At 44.1% G+C, this 19,088-nt stretch overlaps 1 protein-coding gene and 1 long non-coding RNA gene across 3 annotated transcripts in view; one reads left to right on the plus strand and one right to left on the minus strand.

The window, feature by feature from the left end:
- Positions 1 to 19,088, minus strand: part of Slc22a3 (solute carrier family 22 (organic cation transporter), member 3) — an 87,733-nt gene that overhangs the window by 41,521 nt on the left and 27,124 nt on the right. Inside the window, exon 2 of the mRNA NM_011395.2 lies at positions 2,965 to 3,068. Within this exon, the coding sequence (NP_035525.1) occupies positions 2,965 to 3,068 (104 nt within the window). The remainder of the gene's footprint in view (positions 1 to 2,964; positions 3,069 to 19,088) is intronic.
- Positions 5,352 to 18,086, plus strand: C030013G03Rik (RIKEN cDNA C030013G03 gene). 2 transcript variants are annotated; one of them, NR_077216.1, is made up of 3 exons: positions 5,352 to 5,530; positions 13,779 to 13,838; positions 17,346 to 18,086. It is a non-coding gene; the product is annotated as an RIKEN cDNA C030013G03 gene (long non-coding RNA). The 2 variants fall into 2 exon arrangements; NR_077217.1 differs by lacking the exon at positions 13,779 to 13,838 and having other exon boundaries at positions 17,303 to 18,086.

The following is a 19,088-nucleotide window of genomic DNA, read 5'->3' on the forward strand; positions in this document are numbered from 1 at the left end:
GTTTTTGCATCTCTGTTTTTGAAAGCTAATGTTTTATCTTTCTCCTAATATGTTCACTGGTTTGGGCAGTAAGGTAAGACTGACTTTACAGAATAAGTTAGAATGTGCTTCCCCTATGTTTATCATCTGAAAGAAATAGAAGCACTGGGTGTAATTCATTGTCTATGTGGTAGAATTTACCTGGTCCAAATCTGAACCTGGCGAACCCGGTTTGGGAAGGTTAATTATTGACTCTATTTATTTAGTGGGCATTGGCCTGTTAAAGTGATCTACTGCTTATGTAAATTTGGGTGGGTTATGTCTTTCAAGGAGCAGGCCTGCTTGATCTTGGGTGTCAAGTCTGGGGCCATAAGATCATTTCTATTGTTCCTTTATTATCTTTTTAAAGTTTATGGGATTTGAAGCCATTTTTAAGGCATCATTAATTTGAGTCCTATTTTTGTCTCTTAGTTGGCTTAGCTAAACTAAGGTTTTCTAAAGACCCAACTTTTGACTCTACTAATGTTCTCTATTGACTTACTGTTTTCAATTTGACTTTTTTGCTCTGATTTATATTATTAATTTTCTTCTGTTTACTTTGGATTTGATTTGGTCATCTTTGTTGTTGCTACTCAGTGCATAAACTTAAATGATGAGTTTTAGATAAAGCGTACGTTCTAGTAAACATACGGATGTATAACCCCCCCTTCTGCATTGTTTTTCCTGTACCCATAAAATCTGGTAAGTTGTTTTTTATTTATCTTCACTGGGTTTAAAATACTCCACATTTCCCTTGCGATCTCTTCTCTGTTTCAGCAGATGTACAATGCTTAATTTTTAAGTATTGTGGGGACTTCCAGATTCCTGTTACAGATTTATGGTTTAATTCCTTGGAGTCAAAGATCAAATGTGGTATGACTTTCTATTCCTTTAATTTCACTAAAATTATTTTATAGCCCAGAATATTAACTTTATTAATGTCTGTTATGTGTTTGAGAAAAACCTGTATTTTGCTATTGGTGCTCAAGTATCCAATTGATTGATGGTGCTGTTGAATTAAGTTACATCTTGGTTGTAATATTCTGTTGGTTGGATTTTTACATTTTAGATACAAAGTCTCTGCAATGAGGAACTCATATGTTTCTCCTTATGGATCCATCAGTTTTTGCATCCTGAATTTTGAGACTCTGTTGTTAGGCACATATATGTTAAAAATTGTTGTGTCTTGTTGGATAATTATAATTAATCTGTGTATTCCTTGTGAAATTTGCCCCACCTGGTATTAATATAATGAGTTCTACTTTGGTTATTAGCATAATTTACTATGAACAGAAGCATGGAGTTATCGCTATAGATAGTCAGAATGAAAACCTGGCAGACTTACATCATGAACATGGAGATAAAAAGATAGCTCAGCAGAGAAGAGCACTTGCTGCTCTTCCAGGGGATCTGGGTTCGATTCCCAGCACCCACACCGGAGTTCACAAACATCTGTAACTGTGGTCCCAGGGGGTGTGATGACTAAAGCCCCCTTGGATTTTGCTTTTTCCTTCTGTCCGCCCTCCCTGCCTCCCTCCCCCCCTCCCCTTGCCCCTTCCCGCTTCTCCTCATTCCTGTTTAATACAACTGACTTACACCTGTGCCATCTCCTAGGGCTTTCACTCTCAGAGCTGTTCACATGCTAAGCCTCCAACCCTCCAGCAATTCAGGTCAGGTTTTCATTACCCAGGAGCCTCTGCCCCACTAAGTGCTAGTTACTTGGGTCTGCCTAGCTCTCCAACTTGGGGAGCAGCAGTTTGCCATGTGACCTCCTATGTGGGAAGGGCTACTGACTTTTCAGCTTGCTCAGCCTCATGATCGTTAGGTCTGAGTGATGATAACATAAACTCTGTAAACTCAACACTTGGAAGCCTTGATGCAGATTCTTGCTCTCACTCTCAGTCCCCGGCTGCTCTGTCTCCTGACAGGTATATGCCTATTTATTAACGTACCTCTCATCCTTTCCTTAAGGAATACAAATCACAGACACACTCTAAGGAAGGGAAGACATGCAAAGGTGTTCAGCGCTGATATGAGGCAGGGTTACTTACAGCTGCCTCTCTCAAGTCTGACTCATTCACTCCAAAGGACTAAGTGAGCTACAAAAGGAAGACCCTTAGCCCCTGACTAGAGCTGGGGTCCTCTCCTACAAGGAGTTATTTTGGGAGATATGTTTATTGATCATGCAGGATAAAATACATGAGCAAAAACCAACTTTAAAAAATTGAGGTTACAGTAAAAATAGCTGGCATAATGTTGCATGCCTATAATTCCAGCCTCGGGAGACAGAGGCTGGGGGATTGTGAGTTTGAGTCTCATCTAATAAACACAGTGAGACCCTGTCTAAAAAGACAAACTAGGAACTGAGACCCTGTCTAAAACCAAAAAAAGACAAACTAGAAACTGAAACTAACATAAATGAAATTCAGAAGAATGTGACCCAGTTCCAAACCGGAGCCCCCGAGGAGAGAATTGAAATGTGCATGAAAAAGAATCCCCTAACAATTCTCATTCTAAAATAAAGAGATTTGATAAAAACCTCTTCAGAGTTTAGCACAACCTGCAGAATAAAATACAATAATTAAAGAAAAAATGAGTGAGTGAGAAAGATGTAGAATAGCAGATTCCATGACTGAATTAACCAAACCCTAACCACTGGGCTGCTTTGAGCATCCTAACACCACCCTTCATCTGTCACCTGAACCATGATGACACTGCCCTCAGGTCGAGGCTTTCACCAGGGTGCTCCCTGACCCACAAGGGCACCTTCCCTACCAAGGAACAAGGAGAGGAAGTTTGAGACAGAAAGAATTAGTAGAACCAAACAAGTGTGAATGTTGTGGGTGGTGGAATAAGAAATTGAATGTAGTTGATAGAAAGAGTTTCTCTCCCCATACACAGGTGACATGGTATAGTAAACAAATCGGTTATCTTACCCATACCTACCTGTCCGCTGCATAGCCCAAGGTAAAAGCCCCAGCCAGGAAGCCAAGGTTCAGGATGGCTTGGGTGAGGTCCAACATCCAGGCATTGCTGCAGACAAGGTCAAACTGGAGAAACAAAGAAATACACATGAAGATACCCAGGGAGGTTCATCTTCAAAACATGGACTCTCTAATACAGCAACCACATTTCCAAGAGTTTAGTTTACATATGCCTCACACAAAGTTAGAAAATGGATCCCGTGCATGTTTATATACATTGATCTGTGCGTATTTTTGTAGTCAGTTTAAATGCTTGCAGGGGATCGGATTCCTAGTATACTATGAATACTGACATCTTACAATGATGCTGTTAGGTTAATCTATTACGTGTGAGGATGGCATGTCAGTGCTATGGTGCTCACCTGCCAATCATCAAGCAGAATTAGCCTTATTTTATACTTGCAGTGAGCTACACAGAAACCAATATTTAACTCTTAAAAGTTTTCTGGGACAATCTAAACCTGATACATTAGAGGATTTTTATTATTAATTACAGTTCTCAAGGGCGTGATTCTAATTCTATAATCATATGTAACGTTATCTAGAGTAATTGCCCACTGGAGTTAGACATGTAACAAACACATCTAGAAAAATGTACAAAGAAACTCTGAAAGCAAACAGATTGTTAGCAGAAAGGCCAACGTTTTGCTTTAGAAAAGAAACAAGGAGTGTCAGATATAAAATCTCACACAGGAGAATTTGCTTCAAAGCGCTGGGACAGGCACATGGCCCTGGCAGGAGTGGTCCTCTTAACAAGGTGCAGTGGCTTCCTTTTCGTTGTATGAATTTAAATGCCCCAAATTGTCTTCTTTTGGTTTTTCGAGACAGGGTTTCTCTGTGTAGCCCTGGCTGTCCTGGAACTCACTCTGTAGACCAGGCTGGCCTCGAACTCAGAAATCCACCTGCCTCTGCTGGGATTAAAGGCGTGCGCCACCACACCCAGCCCAAATTGTCTTTAAATCCACTTATTTTCTTGATTATAAAACTGGTTCTCTCTCTCTTACTCCTCCATAAGAGCAGCAGTCTGAAAGGATTTTTATATCCTGTATTTATACAGGATTAATTAAAAATAGATGTCTATTCACATTTTCTAAAATACTTGGAACGCTGACTGGCCAGATAATGCCTGCTTTTCTGAGCGTTCTGCATGCCAGGGACCAGTGATAGATGTTGCGTTTCTCAGGCTCTTTTGCCGGTGCGGAGCTGCTTGGGTTTAGGGAGCTAATGTGCGATCAGAAGGAAGGGCTCTGCTTCTGGTCTTGATGCAGCTCCTGTCCCCATTCTGACTGTGACAGTGGTGACTGGTGGCTGGAGGTGCTATTTAGTGCTTACAACCCTGACCTAGCCACACGTGGGCAAAGGGATCTGACCCCCCTGACTGAGGTGGGATGACCTGTCTCAAATCTGGGCCACGCCTTCTGGTGTCACCTTATATAAATGACATGCCTGCTTGCCCTCACTCTCACTGGCAAGCCCATTTCTTCCCTGGCATTAGAGCTCACCTCTTTGGCTTTCCAGTATACACTGTATTGATGGGGATGTCAAAGTTGGCCATCAGTCTGGGCAGAGGCTCATTACCAAGACTGCACCGTGGTGCCTACCTTTTCCCTCTATTTTTCTAGTCCTTCCAAATTAGTTCAATATAATCCTTTTGCTCGGTGGATCCCAGCCTGATCCATCTAGCCTGGATTCTATTTTTATGACTTTGCGCATGCTGGCTTGCAAAGGCACAAAGTAAGTGTCAACAACACATTTGTATTTAAACAAATCCAGGGATGTAGTTCTGTGTCTGTTAGATCAGAGACCCCTCTAACTGCCCCTCTCTTGCCCAGAAATCAGGCCACAACCCTTCAGTTCCTGGACATTTGACAAGGAAGCTGCCTGCACTGTGGCCTTCCAGTTTTTTTCCCTCTTGTTTCAGCTGCTAGGGCCCAGCTCTCATGATAACCCAGCCTGAGAGAACCTTCCATTGTAAGTTTATGTCTAGAGCCTTCTTCCATGTCAGGGGTCACACAGGCTGCGTTACATGGAACCTCTTCCCTGCCTCCTCTGAAAACCTGTGAGAGTCAGAAACTCCCTTTGTGCTAGGGATCTGAAGGTTGTCCCTGCAAGATCCCTTCACAGTACTTGCACTCTGTGATGGCTTTTCTTGGCTGGCAAAATTGACTACATTTGGGATTAACTAAAACCCAAGCAGCTAGGTACACCAGTAAGGAATCCTTGATTGAGTCATTTGAGTGGGAAGACTTACCCTAAATCTGGATCTTTTCGGATAGGAAGATCCACCTTAAATCTGGGCCACGCCTTCTGGTGGCAGACTATATAAAGAACACAAGGAGGAAGCACCTGCTCTTTGCCTGCTTGTCCTCACTCTCACTGGCAAGTTCATTTCTTCACTGGCACTGCAGCCTGCCTCTTTGGGGTTCCAACAGATACTGTAAGACCAGCTGAGACATCCAGCCTCGTGGACTGAATAACTACTGGACTCTTGGACTTTCTATCAAGAGAGAATAGTTGGACTACAGCATGTAAGCCTCCCCAATAAATCATTGTAGGAATAATATATATAGAATAAATATTACATATATATCATATAAACATGGGGTGTATATATATATATACATATATATATAGAAAATGGGATATATATGTGATATATGATATATATGTGTTTGTGTGTCTCTCTCTGTGTGTATGTGTATATATATGTGTATATATATAAATATATATATATGTGTGTATATATATAAATATATATATATACATTCTATCAATTCAGTTCCTCTCGAGAATCCTGACTAATAACACTCTCCAAATTCTCTCCCCCAGGGATTCATTGAGGCTGTCTTTTGAAGGGAAATTCAGTTTAGCCTCCTTTTTATGAACTGCTTTCATTTTTATATTTTAAAAACTTACTAGTGTGCGGGCGGGGGTATGTGCACACATGCTGGGGCACATACATGCCAGGTGGAGGTCAGAGGACAATGCCACAGAGCCAGTTCTTTTGTTTATGGGTTCCAGGGCTCAACCTAAGGCCCTTGGGCTTGTACAGCATGCATCTCTGCCTGCTGAGCCATCTCAACAGCCAAATGGACTGTTTTAAACATTGTAACATACTGATACCAAACCTGAGGGCTGAAGGTCTCTCCCTGTCTTCAAGGACATGCTGTCCCTAGTCGGTGAACTACCCTGGGAACTGAAGGGTGCCTCCCTTCAGGACCCCTATCATACCTGTGATGGCTTTCCCTCCCGATCCTCTTCTACTTGAGGACTGGTCACTCTCGGGAGCCTGTGGTCAGGAGGCTGATTTCTTTTAAGTGTCAAAGTTTCTGGTATGGGGAACACTTGAGACTCAAGTGCTCTCTGTGACTGCTCTCTGTGAGCAGCACACTTCAGCATGCTGGGATGGACACTCCAAGCCTCTGGGTCCTCTCTGCATTCCCTATGTGTTGCTGTATATAATAGACAGCTGGGCTAAATTTACAGTGTTTAAAGAAATATCAGCAGATAGTGGCACCTGGGGGCTTCATAGGCTAAGCCCTCCACCCCAATAAAGCACCAGGTGTGTTTGGTGGTTCCTCGGGAGACCTAAACCCAACAAGGATCATAGGTCATCTTAGATCACCAAATTTCCTGACATTGTCATCAGAGACACAAACGTGTGTGTGTGTGTGTGTGTGTGTGTGTGTGTGTGTGTGACTGTCCTGTTACTTATTAATCTTCAAAGCTGCATTATACTAACAGAGTAGCTCTCCTTGGCACAGGCAGAAAGTCAGTTTGATAAAAACTCTCAGGCTGCTCTCACAGAAGGCTGGAAGGGCTACATCTACCTCGTTCTGCAGAAAGCATGGGCATCTTTAGGGAAATTAAGAATTTCTGAAGGATTTCCAACTAAGGCCTTTTTTTTTTTTAGAATTTCCCTGCTGTTAAAATCCAAATAGACATTATGGTGCTTTGTGTTTAATGGTATTATGCCTGGATAAGCTATCAGTATATATGAAAATCGCAAATTCCCAAATTTTCTCAAAGCTAAAGCAGCAGAAGTTTTCTGGTACACAAAGGTCAAATGTAAGGTTAAGAACAACACAAATACTCAGTAGGACTTGCTTGCTCCCCAAATCATGGGGGATGGGCTTCTGACACTCAGCTGGGCTTTCCATGGGCGTCTAACTTAGCTGACCTTGATTGGAGTCTCATGCCAGAGATGGGATGGATGGTCAAAGGGCTTCAGTCACAAGCCACTAGAGACAGCCCATTGGTCAGCCGCATTGAAGGGCAGGGAGGGGCAAGGTCTCTGAAGTCAAGCCACACTATGTGCCTTCATCTCAACTGAGCAGTGTTAACCTTCAGACATAGCTCCTTTGGAGGCTGGTCTCCAGTGTGGTGGCGAAACCTTTAAGAGCAGTGTCTGCTGGGTGATGGTTGGATAATCAGGGGGAGGAGGACAGCTGAGGGAGGCATTAACCACTGTTTCCTCCAGAGTGGGTTGCTATAAAAGGAAACGAGGTCCTCTCTGGCTCCCTCTCTTGCCAGTCGGTCCCTATGCATGCCTTTGTGATGCCTGTCCATCCTGAGGTGCTTAGCAGAAGCCAATCAGATGGGATCACCTGATCTGGGAGTTTCAACCTCTAACTCCGTAAGCTAAAATAAACCTCTTTTCTTCATAAGCACCAAGTTTCAGGAATTCTAGTAACAACAACAAACAAGTTATAAATGAAACCATTCCTAATCAGTTCTGGACCCGAAGACAGGATCCACTGGCAGCTTCAGTTTCATTGCTGGGTATAGTATACTCCTACAATGTCTAGCACAGAACAAAGCAGTCACACATCGATTTGCACAGACAAGTTCCAACCTAAAGCAACATCAAGGAACCAAAACAGAGCCATGCAATGATGAAAATATAATAATGAAGAAAACACTTTGGGTTGAAACTCCAATTCTTACGGTCATGATAAACACATCTTTAATAAGATCTGGTGGAGCTCTGTGGGGATCATCGTTTATGATGGTATATACAGATGTCTCACCATTTAAAAATAGCAAGCTAATGCTTCCTCCTATAAGACATGAACCATTATGACAAGCTGCAGGTATAAAAATGAGTCACAGGCTTTTCTAGCTAACTTGAAGTTGGAGACCTTGCCTTAATGCATTGAGCAGCTGAGGCTGGGAAGGAACATTGCGGATGCTCAGATCTACTTTCTGTCTTTGTGAGCAGCTTGTTACACAGTTTGAAAGCCAAGGTCAATTTATGTGAAGCAAAAATAACTCCAACTGAGATCTAAACAGAGTAACTAAATGGGAGAAATTCAGAGGAATGACTGGCATGGCGCAGGAGTCAGGCTTACACCACCTGGATTTAAATGACAGGAAATGGTGATGAAGGCCACTTGGGGCAGGAGGAATGCAGGCTGCAAGGTGGGCATCATCAGGAGGGTTTGTGCACACTCAGGGCTGGGGAGTCTGGTGCTGAACCAAAGCTCATGTGTTTCCCTTGCATCTGGAGGGGCCTGTGGTGATTGCCCAGAGACCAGTGACAAAACTCAGGGCAAAGAGGCTCCCTGAGGGACAGAGGTTCATAGAACCCGCTGGTCCCCAATCTCTCCTCCAAAGCTCATCACAGACATGGTCAATGCACTGTTAACAAAATGAAATGGTATGTAGAAATGTCTCAAATGCATGGCTTTTGGCCTGATCTTGTAACACTGGGAGAAATCTAAGTATTAGCCCAGTTTGACAACTTGTGTACTCCCTAGCAGGCCAACCTGTGCTCTCCCATCATGGAGGATGCATAGCTCATCCCTCTGTTTTATTTATTGGCAGTGAAGACATGCAGTTACTCATCTTGATGTGTTTATAATTTCTCTAACTAGCAGGTTTCAAGGATGCTCAGATCTACTTTCTGTCTTTGTGAGCAGCTTGTTACACAGTTTGAAAGCCAAGGTCAATTTATGTGAAAGACAAAAGGCTCTCAGTTCCTACTGGGGCTCAGGGAAGCGAGGTTTTGGTTCTGGGGTCCGATGACCTGGAGGACTTGTCTCTGTCCTCTCTTCCAGCTCTGTTGCCTCTGGTGAGTTTTGTTAACCCTCTGTGCCCTATTGTGTCCTGAGGAAATGAGAAGAACGGAGGATTTAATCCACTGTCTGAGACATGAGAAGCCTTCAATAAAGGATGCTAATTATACCATGATCAGTAAACATGATGCCAATAATAAATAACATAATTGGTGGTTTCGCTAAGTGGCTTTTGACACTGGGTGTACCCTATGATTATTTGGATTAACAGAAAAATGCATGAGCCCCACTACAGATCAGCTAAACCAGAATCTAACCCAGTATTTAACAGATGTGCAAAAGCTACCAACTACTTCATGGACAGTGTCTGCCCTCAAACTTCATGTTGGCTAGAGTCTCAGAATCCAACCTTCTCTGGAAGTCATCTGCAGAGGTAATTTAATTATAACGAAGCAACACTAGGTCATGATGGGCTCTAATCTAGGTGCAGTTGTGCTTATAAACAATAATGACAATATATGTCTACCAGCCCCAAAATGCCAAGGCCTGAGAAAATCCACAGGAACCAGGAGAGAGACTGGAATGAAACCTTTTGTGAGGGCTGCAGATAGGGAACATGGAGCATTTCTGTAGGGACACAATGGACGTGAACATCTGCAGGCACAGCCTGACCCTACACACCTGCAGACAGAGCATGACTCTACACACCTGCAGACAGAGCATGACCCTGCACATCTGCAGATAGAGTATGACCCTACACACCTGCAGACAGAGCATGACCCTGCACACCTGCAGACAGAGCATGATCCTGAACACCTGCAGACAGAGCATGACCCTACACATCTGCAGAGCATGACCCTACACACCTGCAGATAGAGCATGACCCTACACACCTGCAGACAGAGCATGACCCTACACACCTGCAGACAGAGCATGACCCTGCACATCTGCAGACAGAGCATGACCCTGCACACCTGCAGATAGAGCATGACCCTACACATCTGCAGATAGAGTATGACCCTACACACCTGCAGACAGAACATGACCCCTGCACACCTGCAGACAGAGCATGATCCTGAACACCTGCAGACAGAGCATGACCCTACACATCTGCAGAGCATGACCCTACACATTTGCAGATAGAGCATGACCCTGCACACCTGCAGACAGAGCATGACCCTACACATCTGCAGAGCATGACCCTATACATCTGCAGATAGAGGATGACCCTACACAGCTGCAGATACAGTATGACCCTGCACACCTGCAGACAGAGCATGACCCTGCACACCTGCAGAGACAGCATGACTCTGCACACCTGCAGACAGAGCATGACACTGCACATCTCCAGATAGAGCATGACCCTACACACCTGCAGATAGAGCATGACCCTGAACATCTGCAGATAGAACATGACCCTACACACCTGCAGACAGAGCATGACCCTACACACCTGCAGACAGAGCATGACCCTGCACATCTGCAGACAGAGCATGACCCTACACACCTGCAGATAGAGCATGACCCTACACATCTGCAGATAGAGTATGACCCTACACACCTGCAGACAGAGCATGACCCTGCACATCTGCAGACAGAGCATGACCCTACACATTTGCAGATAGAGCATGACCCTACACACCTGCAGACAGAGCATGACCCTGCACATCTGCAGATAGAGCATGACCCTGCACATCTGCAGATACAGCATGACCCTGCACACCTGCAGATACAGCATGACCCTGCACACCTGCAGACAGAGCATGACCTCTCCTATCTGCTAACAGTATGGCCCTGCACACCTTCACACATCATGGCCACTGTAGTCATAGATATAATGGTCCTATGAACACCCAAAGTGTGGAGTTTTAGTGACCTAGTTTATTGTAAATTTTTAGAACAATCCAAACTTCAGCCTGTCTTTTCTATTCCCCCCACCCCCACCCCGGAAAACACCCTATCTTTCCATAGTGAGGACTGAGGGATTGGGAGAAAGATTGACAGTCTTTCCTGTAGTAGTGGCTGGTGACCAATCCAGTATCTGGTAAAGGAAAGACACCCACACCTGACTGGCTCCTGGAGACCCTGGACCCCTTCCAGCATTCTGAGTGAGGATCAGATGCTGGGGAGGGTGCTCAGAGGGAAGCTTGTACCATCTCTTAGCAACATGGACTGTTAAGATGGGGGTCAAGAAACAGTGGGCAGAGAAGCTCTGGGTGAATTGCTGAGTCATCAATAGACTCTTCCATGGGATGCTTCAAAGCTTCCAGGACAGAACATTTTATAAAGTGCCTGCCACCTCCTGGACATCCATCTTCTTGAAGAGTGGGGTTCTTGGCTTTACAGAGCTACACAGCAGGATCCTCAGGGTCTGGGATTCTCTACAGGAAGTGCACCCACCTTACCACCCCTCTGCTCTTCCCCTTACCCCATCCCACCTCCCAGACAAGACCCCCTTGCTCCTTCATCTGTTGTCAGGCTTTGGGGAGCTGTGGGACAAGGTCTCACTAGAGAACTGAGGCAAAGTCTCAGCAAGCACTAGCAAGTGCGAGGACCTCAGTTTGGATCTCCAGATCCCAGGCAAAAAGTTGGGCATAGCGGTGTACACTGGTAATCCCAGGGATGCAGAGATGGAGGCAGAGACAGGACCATCTCTGCAGCTCTCTGCCCAGTGATGAAGGTCAGTGAGAGACTGTCTCAAATAAAAGATGGAAGACATGAGAGGAGTGACAGCCTAGGTTGTCCTCTGACCTACACGTGCATGTGTATACACACACATGTGTGCACACACACAACATGCCCACAGACACATTTTATTGGAATAAGAACAAGGTTTAAGGATAATCACAGTTAAGGAGATCCTGATGACAGCATTAGCAGGAAGGACAGACTGAGAACAGAGCCACAAGCATCCTTTTGCACCATGCCCTCTTGCTCTCATAAATTCTCTTTTCATTTTTCTTTCTCAAAATTCCTCAGGGTTCACCTCTGAAGTGGGAAAGGGCAGGTTTTAGAAAGAAAAAAAGAAAAGAAAAAAATTGGGGTAAAGGGGCTGAAGAGCAAGGTCCAGAAGGCAGAAAACAAAACACACCGCCACGAAATGCAAGAATAGAGAGGACTTGATCCACGGCTGCACTGCAAGGGTGGACTGTGTCCACTCAGGCACCTGTATGGAGACACCCAGGCCTGTGTCAGCAGGCAGGATGCAGAGCACACCGGGCAGTGTGAACTTGCAGGGGCCTGGCTTAATGAGCCAAGAAACACTGCTATACACATCTAGAAACGTGACAAGGACAGTTAATGTGACAGTGACAACTGTCAGCTCAACTGGGTCAACAGTCACCTGGGAGACAGGTCTGAGGAGGTATTTACTGAGAAAATTAACTGAGGATGGCAAGTCCACCCTGAATGTGGGGAGTGCCATCCCATGGTCTGGGGTCTCCAACTGAATAAAGAGAAATAATGGAGAAATAATGGATGAGCAAGGCACTCATCTCTCCCTGCCTCCTAACTGCACACACCCAGGGACCAGGATGCAAACTGATCAGCTACGTCACACTCCTCCCCCCACCACACCTTCCCACCCACTACAGACTCTTCCTTCTCAAACCATGAGCCACAGTAAATCCTTCCTCCCATGTTGTTTTTTTTTGTCAGGCATTTGTCACAGTCAAAAGTAATTAATACAACATCCAGAGAAGTAAATCCTGACTGGTAGGACCTGCGAGGTGGCTCAGTGGATGAGGGCACTTTCCTGAGCCAGCCTGATGGTCTCAGTTGGATCCTCAGGTGCCTCAGCATCCCCCCAATAAAAAGGAGAAACTAAAATCTTTTAATTAAGAAAAGAAGAGGTTAGCGTCTAATAACTAAGGTTCACAGAGTCTTACAGGCTTCTCTCTTTCCCAGTCTTCAGACAAAAGACCCTAGTGAAGAAATGATGTAAATTCTGAAGCACAGCAGGAAATGTGTCCTCTGTTCACGAGACACAGACTCTTAGAAGTTTTATCAGAAAGCAGAGGATGTGTGAGCAGAGCCAGGGGGGACGTGCTGCCACCCAGTCTGCATGACATGAGGATCCCCTCTGGGAACTGAGCACAGGGATCCCTCCATTCCTTGTCCTGGCTCCCTTCATTGTCAGCCCCGGGCTAATTTCCTGTTGATCTATGAGCTAATTTCCTGTTCTCTACCAGCTAACTTCCTATTGTCTATCAGCTAACTTCCTGTTGGTCTGTCAGCTCATTTCCTGTTGGTTTATCAGCTAATTTCCTGTTGGTCTACCAGCTAATTTCCTATTGATTTGCCAGCTAATTTCCTGTTGGTCTATCAGTTAACCTCCTATTGGTCTGTCAGCAAATTTCCTGTTGGTCTACAAGCTAACTTCCTATTGGTCTGTCAGCTAATTTCCTGTTGGTCAACCAGTTTATGGTTCTGTTCTAGTTCCTCTAGCACAAACCTTCTGCTTTCTGATCCTGTATTGTCCACGTCCTAGGGGTGCACACTCTGTGCCAATCTGAAGAAAGACTCCCTTTTTTTCTAAGACAAATCAATTTGGATGGAAGCACACACTTTGGTTTTTGTAAAATAATACCTACAGGATAATATTACTCTGTTCCATACTTTTAAATCACCTGAAAAAATACCTTTAGACCACAGAATCATTTAAAAAAAATGAATGTTCTATGTTTTAAAGATTTTTCATCATAACTCCTGACATTATGAGTACATACTTTGAGAATTTCAACTTTCCTTGATTTCACAGGATTGATCAGAAACATGATTGAACTGTTATGGTTATTAGGATGATACTGGAATTGTGGAGGTAAGAGTGTTCCAAGCCAACTCATTATGCTAGGTAGGGCTTGGCTTCATCATCCCAGATTGGCGGACAAGTTATGACCACATTTTTCTAGTAAAGAACCTATTATTCTTCATAGTTGTAACGTATGTCTAAAAAAAAATATGTGAATAAATTTACATTAAGGCTTTTTTTGAAGTTCAACCATGTTGATATCCCAAAAGGTTTATATGTAAACCCTCAAGACAGTGTAGGATAACTCAAGCCTTAGGGTGTGAGATAATATAGCCTATCTAACTTCTCTTTAATGCAATATTCACTTACAATCATATACAATACTCACTAATGTTTTTAACATCAGTCCTAGTCCCAGAGGCCAAGATAACCTTGAATACTGGAGAAGAGCTGGCTGTTGTGGTACCTAGTCCTACTCTATTTCCATAGTATGCAAAGTTCAAAACCAAGGTAATTAGGTTTCCCAATATGCTAAAAATCTACTACATCAGTGTGGAGAAAGGAAACCCATAGGAGATGTAGTCACCAGAGACCAAATAGTCCACTGGAAGTAATAGCTCCTACCTGGATCTTAAAAAGGAGTGACCGTTACATGGCGTTCTCTAGGGACACATAGATAAATGTTTGCTCTGGTACTGATGACAGGCCAAAGAAATGATTGTATGCAGATCTACCTCAGTGAACTGGTGAGTTTATGGAGGTTATGGTAGAAATAGGAGACACCTGCTGTGATCTGAGCTGGCTCTCACCACAGAGGAATCCCTACAGAAGAGTCATGCCCTTACACTCAGTCCAAAGCCCTTCCCAGAATGCCTTCCTCCAAGCTTACAGCCCAACTCTATTCACCGCCTCAGCCTCACCAGGCTTTATGCCGTGTGTTCACACCACTCTTCACTTTCTGAGTCCCAACTTCACTCTGTCTACAACATCAGTTTTCCATTGCTGCTCAAATCATTGTTCAAGGCCTCGGTAAAACACAGTCCCTGGGGTAGAGATACCCAAGCACCGCCACCCCCACCCCCAGCCTTTGTAGATACCAACATCACTTAGCTCTGATGCTAAACACCGAATTTTGACCACACATCCTGTCTTTTCCAGAAAAGTCCCAATTCTATAATTTTACTTGTGAACTAAAATGAATTATTTAATTCTCAGAACATGTCTGTGATTTGGACTGGGGAATAAAATTACATTCTTGTTGAAAATACATTTCTTTTTTTTTCTTTTTTATTCTGCTCTCATATATTACATCCCAACAGCAGTTTCCCTTCCCTCTCCTCTCCTAGTGTCTCCTCTTCCCACCTTCCCACCTCCCCTCTCCCCCAGACTCTCCCCTCTTCTGCCTCCTGTTGGAAAAGAGCAGGCCTCCCAGAGATGTCAACCATAACAAGTTACACTAGGACCAGGCACATATCACCACAACAAGGCTGAACAAGGCAACCCAGCAGGAGGAAAAGGGCCCCACAGAAGGCAAAAGAGTCCAGGGAAAGCCCCATTCCTGCTGTTAGGATTCTCACAGGATCCAAGCTACTCAGCTATCGCACATATGCAGAGGCCCTTAGGTCAGACCCCACAGGCTCCCTGATCTCTGCACGTCCCCATGAGTCCCAGTTAGTGGATTCTGTGGGTCTTGTTCTTGTGGTATGTCCCTCACTTCCCTGTAAGGCTTTTTCTTTTTAATCACAGAGTTTACAACATTACCATTCTGCACCCATGAGCTATCATCCCAGCCCCAAATCATTTTAACTTTAAAGTAGCTTTCAAATCTGACAGGAAAAAATCTTTTGTTGAGAAGATCAATATTTCCTTATCACTATTTATTCTTAGTTATGCAGCTGTCTAGATAATATTATGTTAGTTTTGTTTAGTTAAAAAAAAAACACCAAAACCTAGCATTAGCAGCTTGAGAGATGGCTCTGTGCACTGCAGAGGACTTGGGCAGTTCACAGCATCCTTTAACTCCAGCTTCAGGGGAGCCTCTGGTCTCTGCAGGAACCTGCACTTAGTGCACATATCCACAGAGACACAACTAAAAGTAAAATGTTATTTCAAAACTTGCACTCAACTCTGTGTGTGATGTGTGGAAAATCACAACCACTTAGGGGGAAACTATTTTCAGAGTACTTTAATATTCTCAATATTTCCACTCATGGATGTCTTACTTCTCAATTTAGGCCACTCAGTCCTGTCACTGAATGTACATGTGCACACAGGATTTTGTATATGTGTGCATATCAGTGTGTATCATATATGTGTTCTATGCAATTTTTGTTATACTTTTGCTAGCTGCTAGTTTTTTGTTACATTTATTTACTTTGTGCATGCGTGTGCACATGCGTCTCGGCACGCACATGCCATAGCACGCGTGTGGAAATCAGAGCACAGCTTGCAGAAGTTGTTTCTCTCCTCCCACTATGTGGGTGCTGGGAGTTGAGTTCAGTTTGTCAGGCTTTGGCAAATTCCTTAACCACTAGGAAAGGCCCTAACAATTCAACGAAACACAAAGGAAGGAACCAAGTTAGCCATCAGGGAGACAGACATTTAGCACCCAACTTTCATGCTATGACTTGTGTCCAGCATTTTGAAAACATCACTTGATATACTTTAAATACTACTGTAAATCTCCTTACACACACAGTATACTGCCGGACACTTCCTGAGTTCTGATATACCCTGGAATGTGCTAGAACTTCAGAACTGGGTATGATGGTGCACGACCATAACCCCAGCACTCAGGAGACAGATATAAAATGGATCACCTGTAAATTCCAGGGCAGCTTGGATTTGATAGAAAGTTCCATGTCAGCCACAGCTGCACGACATGATTGTATCTCAAAAGAACAACAAAACAAAAACAACGAAGAAAATGAACCAAGAAGGCCGGGGAGGTGGCTTGGTTGGTAGAGAGCTTGCCTTGCAAGCACGAGGACTGAGTTGGATCCCCAGGGCCCACATAAAGATCTGCACATTGCTGCAACACACTTGTGATCCCAGGGCTCCAGAGACAAGCAGATTCATGCGGATCCCTGGTCAACTTGAGTGGTGATCCCCAAGCCATTGAGTGACTCTGTCTCAAAAAACAAGGTAGACAGTTCCTGAGGTTGACCTCTGGCCTATAAACACACACACACACACACACACACACACACTCAAACATACATTCACACACCCATATACACACTCACATACATACACATATTCACACATGTACACACATTCACACACACACAGACACATAGACACACACACAGGAACACACATACACACCAAAAAATACATGCTGCAGCCATGAGGTTGTGGCTGCAGGTTGAGTGTCAGGAGAGAACGAAACAGGTAGAAGAAAAGTGTTAAAAGGCAAACACATTTTAACACCTTGTCTAATTTAAGCATGGGTTTAGTGGTTGCCGCAGTCCAGCTATGTGATGATTTACTGGCAAGTTATTACAACAAAGCGATTTTATTCACTCTTACAGCTCTGATCTCTTCTCCTTGTCCTGTCCCCTGCCTCCGGATAAGGACATGAGGAATGCAGTTTGCTGTGAGTCCAGAGGATGTCTCTTCAGCATTCAGACTTGTGAGCTTAGAAAGCTGCCATTGTGAAGAACCAAGGAGCCTCCCCAGCCACAGCACTGAGAAGGTACCCCAGACTGGAGCACAAGACCCAGTGCACACAGCTACTAGACTTCAGTTTCTGTCTTCCAAAACTACCAGCAGCTTTTTTCTCTGCTTGGAAAGCATAATTCTGTCAGAAGCCGGGAGTAAGCACCATATTTTCTAACAAGAATACACCGTAAGGACACAAGGAGCCAAGCTGACAACACTGTCACCAGGGTCCTAGAAAACGCTGACTTTTCCAGAATATGAAAACTAGCCTTCAGAGTTAAAATCTTTGATCTTTTCCTGGTTTAACAGTTGTTATTGTTGTTTTTTAAACCTCATAGAACAAATTAATTTGACATGCATGTTAGAAAGCAGTATTCCTACTCCACTACCTTAGTTTTTACTTTGGCACGTGTTCTAGAATCTTCTCACAAAAAATTAAAGAACACTGGTTAATCACATGATCTAGTGGCTTCTGCTAATGTGAACATGAGGGATGTCAAACACAAATGTAATAGTCCCTGTGTGACTGAGATGATTATTGTCAGAGACAGATCAAACAGCGAAAGAGCTGGAGGGGAAACAAAAGCCTCTTCTCTGTAATTAGAGTCACCCAACAGATGACCACAGGAATAAATCTGTGATTCAAACAGGAAACCTTTGGGCCATGCTCCAATGTTCTTAGCACATCATGTGGATAGCTCCTCCTCCTCCTGCTGCTCCTCCTCCTCCTGCTCCTCCTCCTCCTGCTCCTCCCTTTGACTTTGTTTATTGTTCTCATGGTGGTTTGCTGGTTTGCAGCCGAGAGGGAAAGTCAGATTGACAACAGAATTGTTTTCATAACATTTCCAATGGGTTGCAATCAGGAAAACATTTCATCTCAACACAATGCTGGGCAGGCTTGAAGACTGACAACTTCAAGGACAACCCAGGCTAGCCAGAGACAATGGAGTTGTTGAGAGAGCTATAGGCAGAGGCCACAGCTTTGCAAGCACGGTCTTGCTTAAATTCAAGCAGCCCAAATCGCAAACTCTGAGTAGTCCCTAATGTGAAAAGACATTATCTCTAGGACCCCACATCACTCAGTGGTGTCGTCCCCTTTCCATAGGATACCCTACCATGTCCTTGTTCAGGTGTGAGCATGTTAAGAGAGACTTAATCTTTCCAACACACATGTGGGTTCGGCCAAGCCCTAGACAAAGTCAATGTAGTATGCAGATTTCCCACGACCTGTCACAGACCCTACATGGAACCTGTGACCAACAGTTATACAAGGTTCTAGATGGAAAATATTTGTCTCTTAAAGCATTTCACACACAAATCGTTTTCACTGTGACACTCTGGAGTTACTAAAACAAACAGGAAGGAAGGCCCTGCTTAGCCTTCTGAGAGCCCTGGGGTCAGTCTTAGAATTGCAACATAAATGAGTACTTAAACACCTCAAAGGCACTTGGACTTCATGTTGGCCCTGTGCTATCAGAGCTTGCACACCCAACTCACACTAACCAAGGCAGCAAGACTCAGCAATTAAAAGTCTACACTGCAAACATTAAAGTGTTTAGATGCCTTGTGCATGCATCCAATGCAAAATTCAGCTATCACCGAACTCCTGCCCTATTGGACAGAAAGACAGTTCATTCATTATTCATCCATCCATCC

This window comes from Mus musculus, chromosome 17 (genome assembly GCF_000001635.26).
Source record: "Mus musculus strain C57BL/6J chromosome 17, GRCm38.p6 C57BL/6J".
NCBI classification, from domain to species: domain Eukaryota; kingdom Metazoa; phylum Chordata; class Mammalia; order Rodentia; family Muridae; genus Mus; species Mus musculus.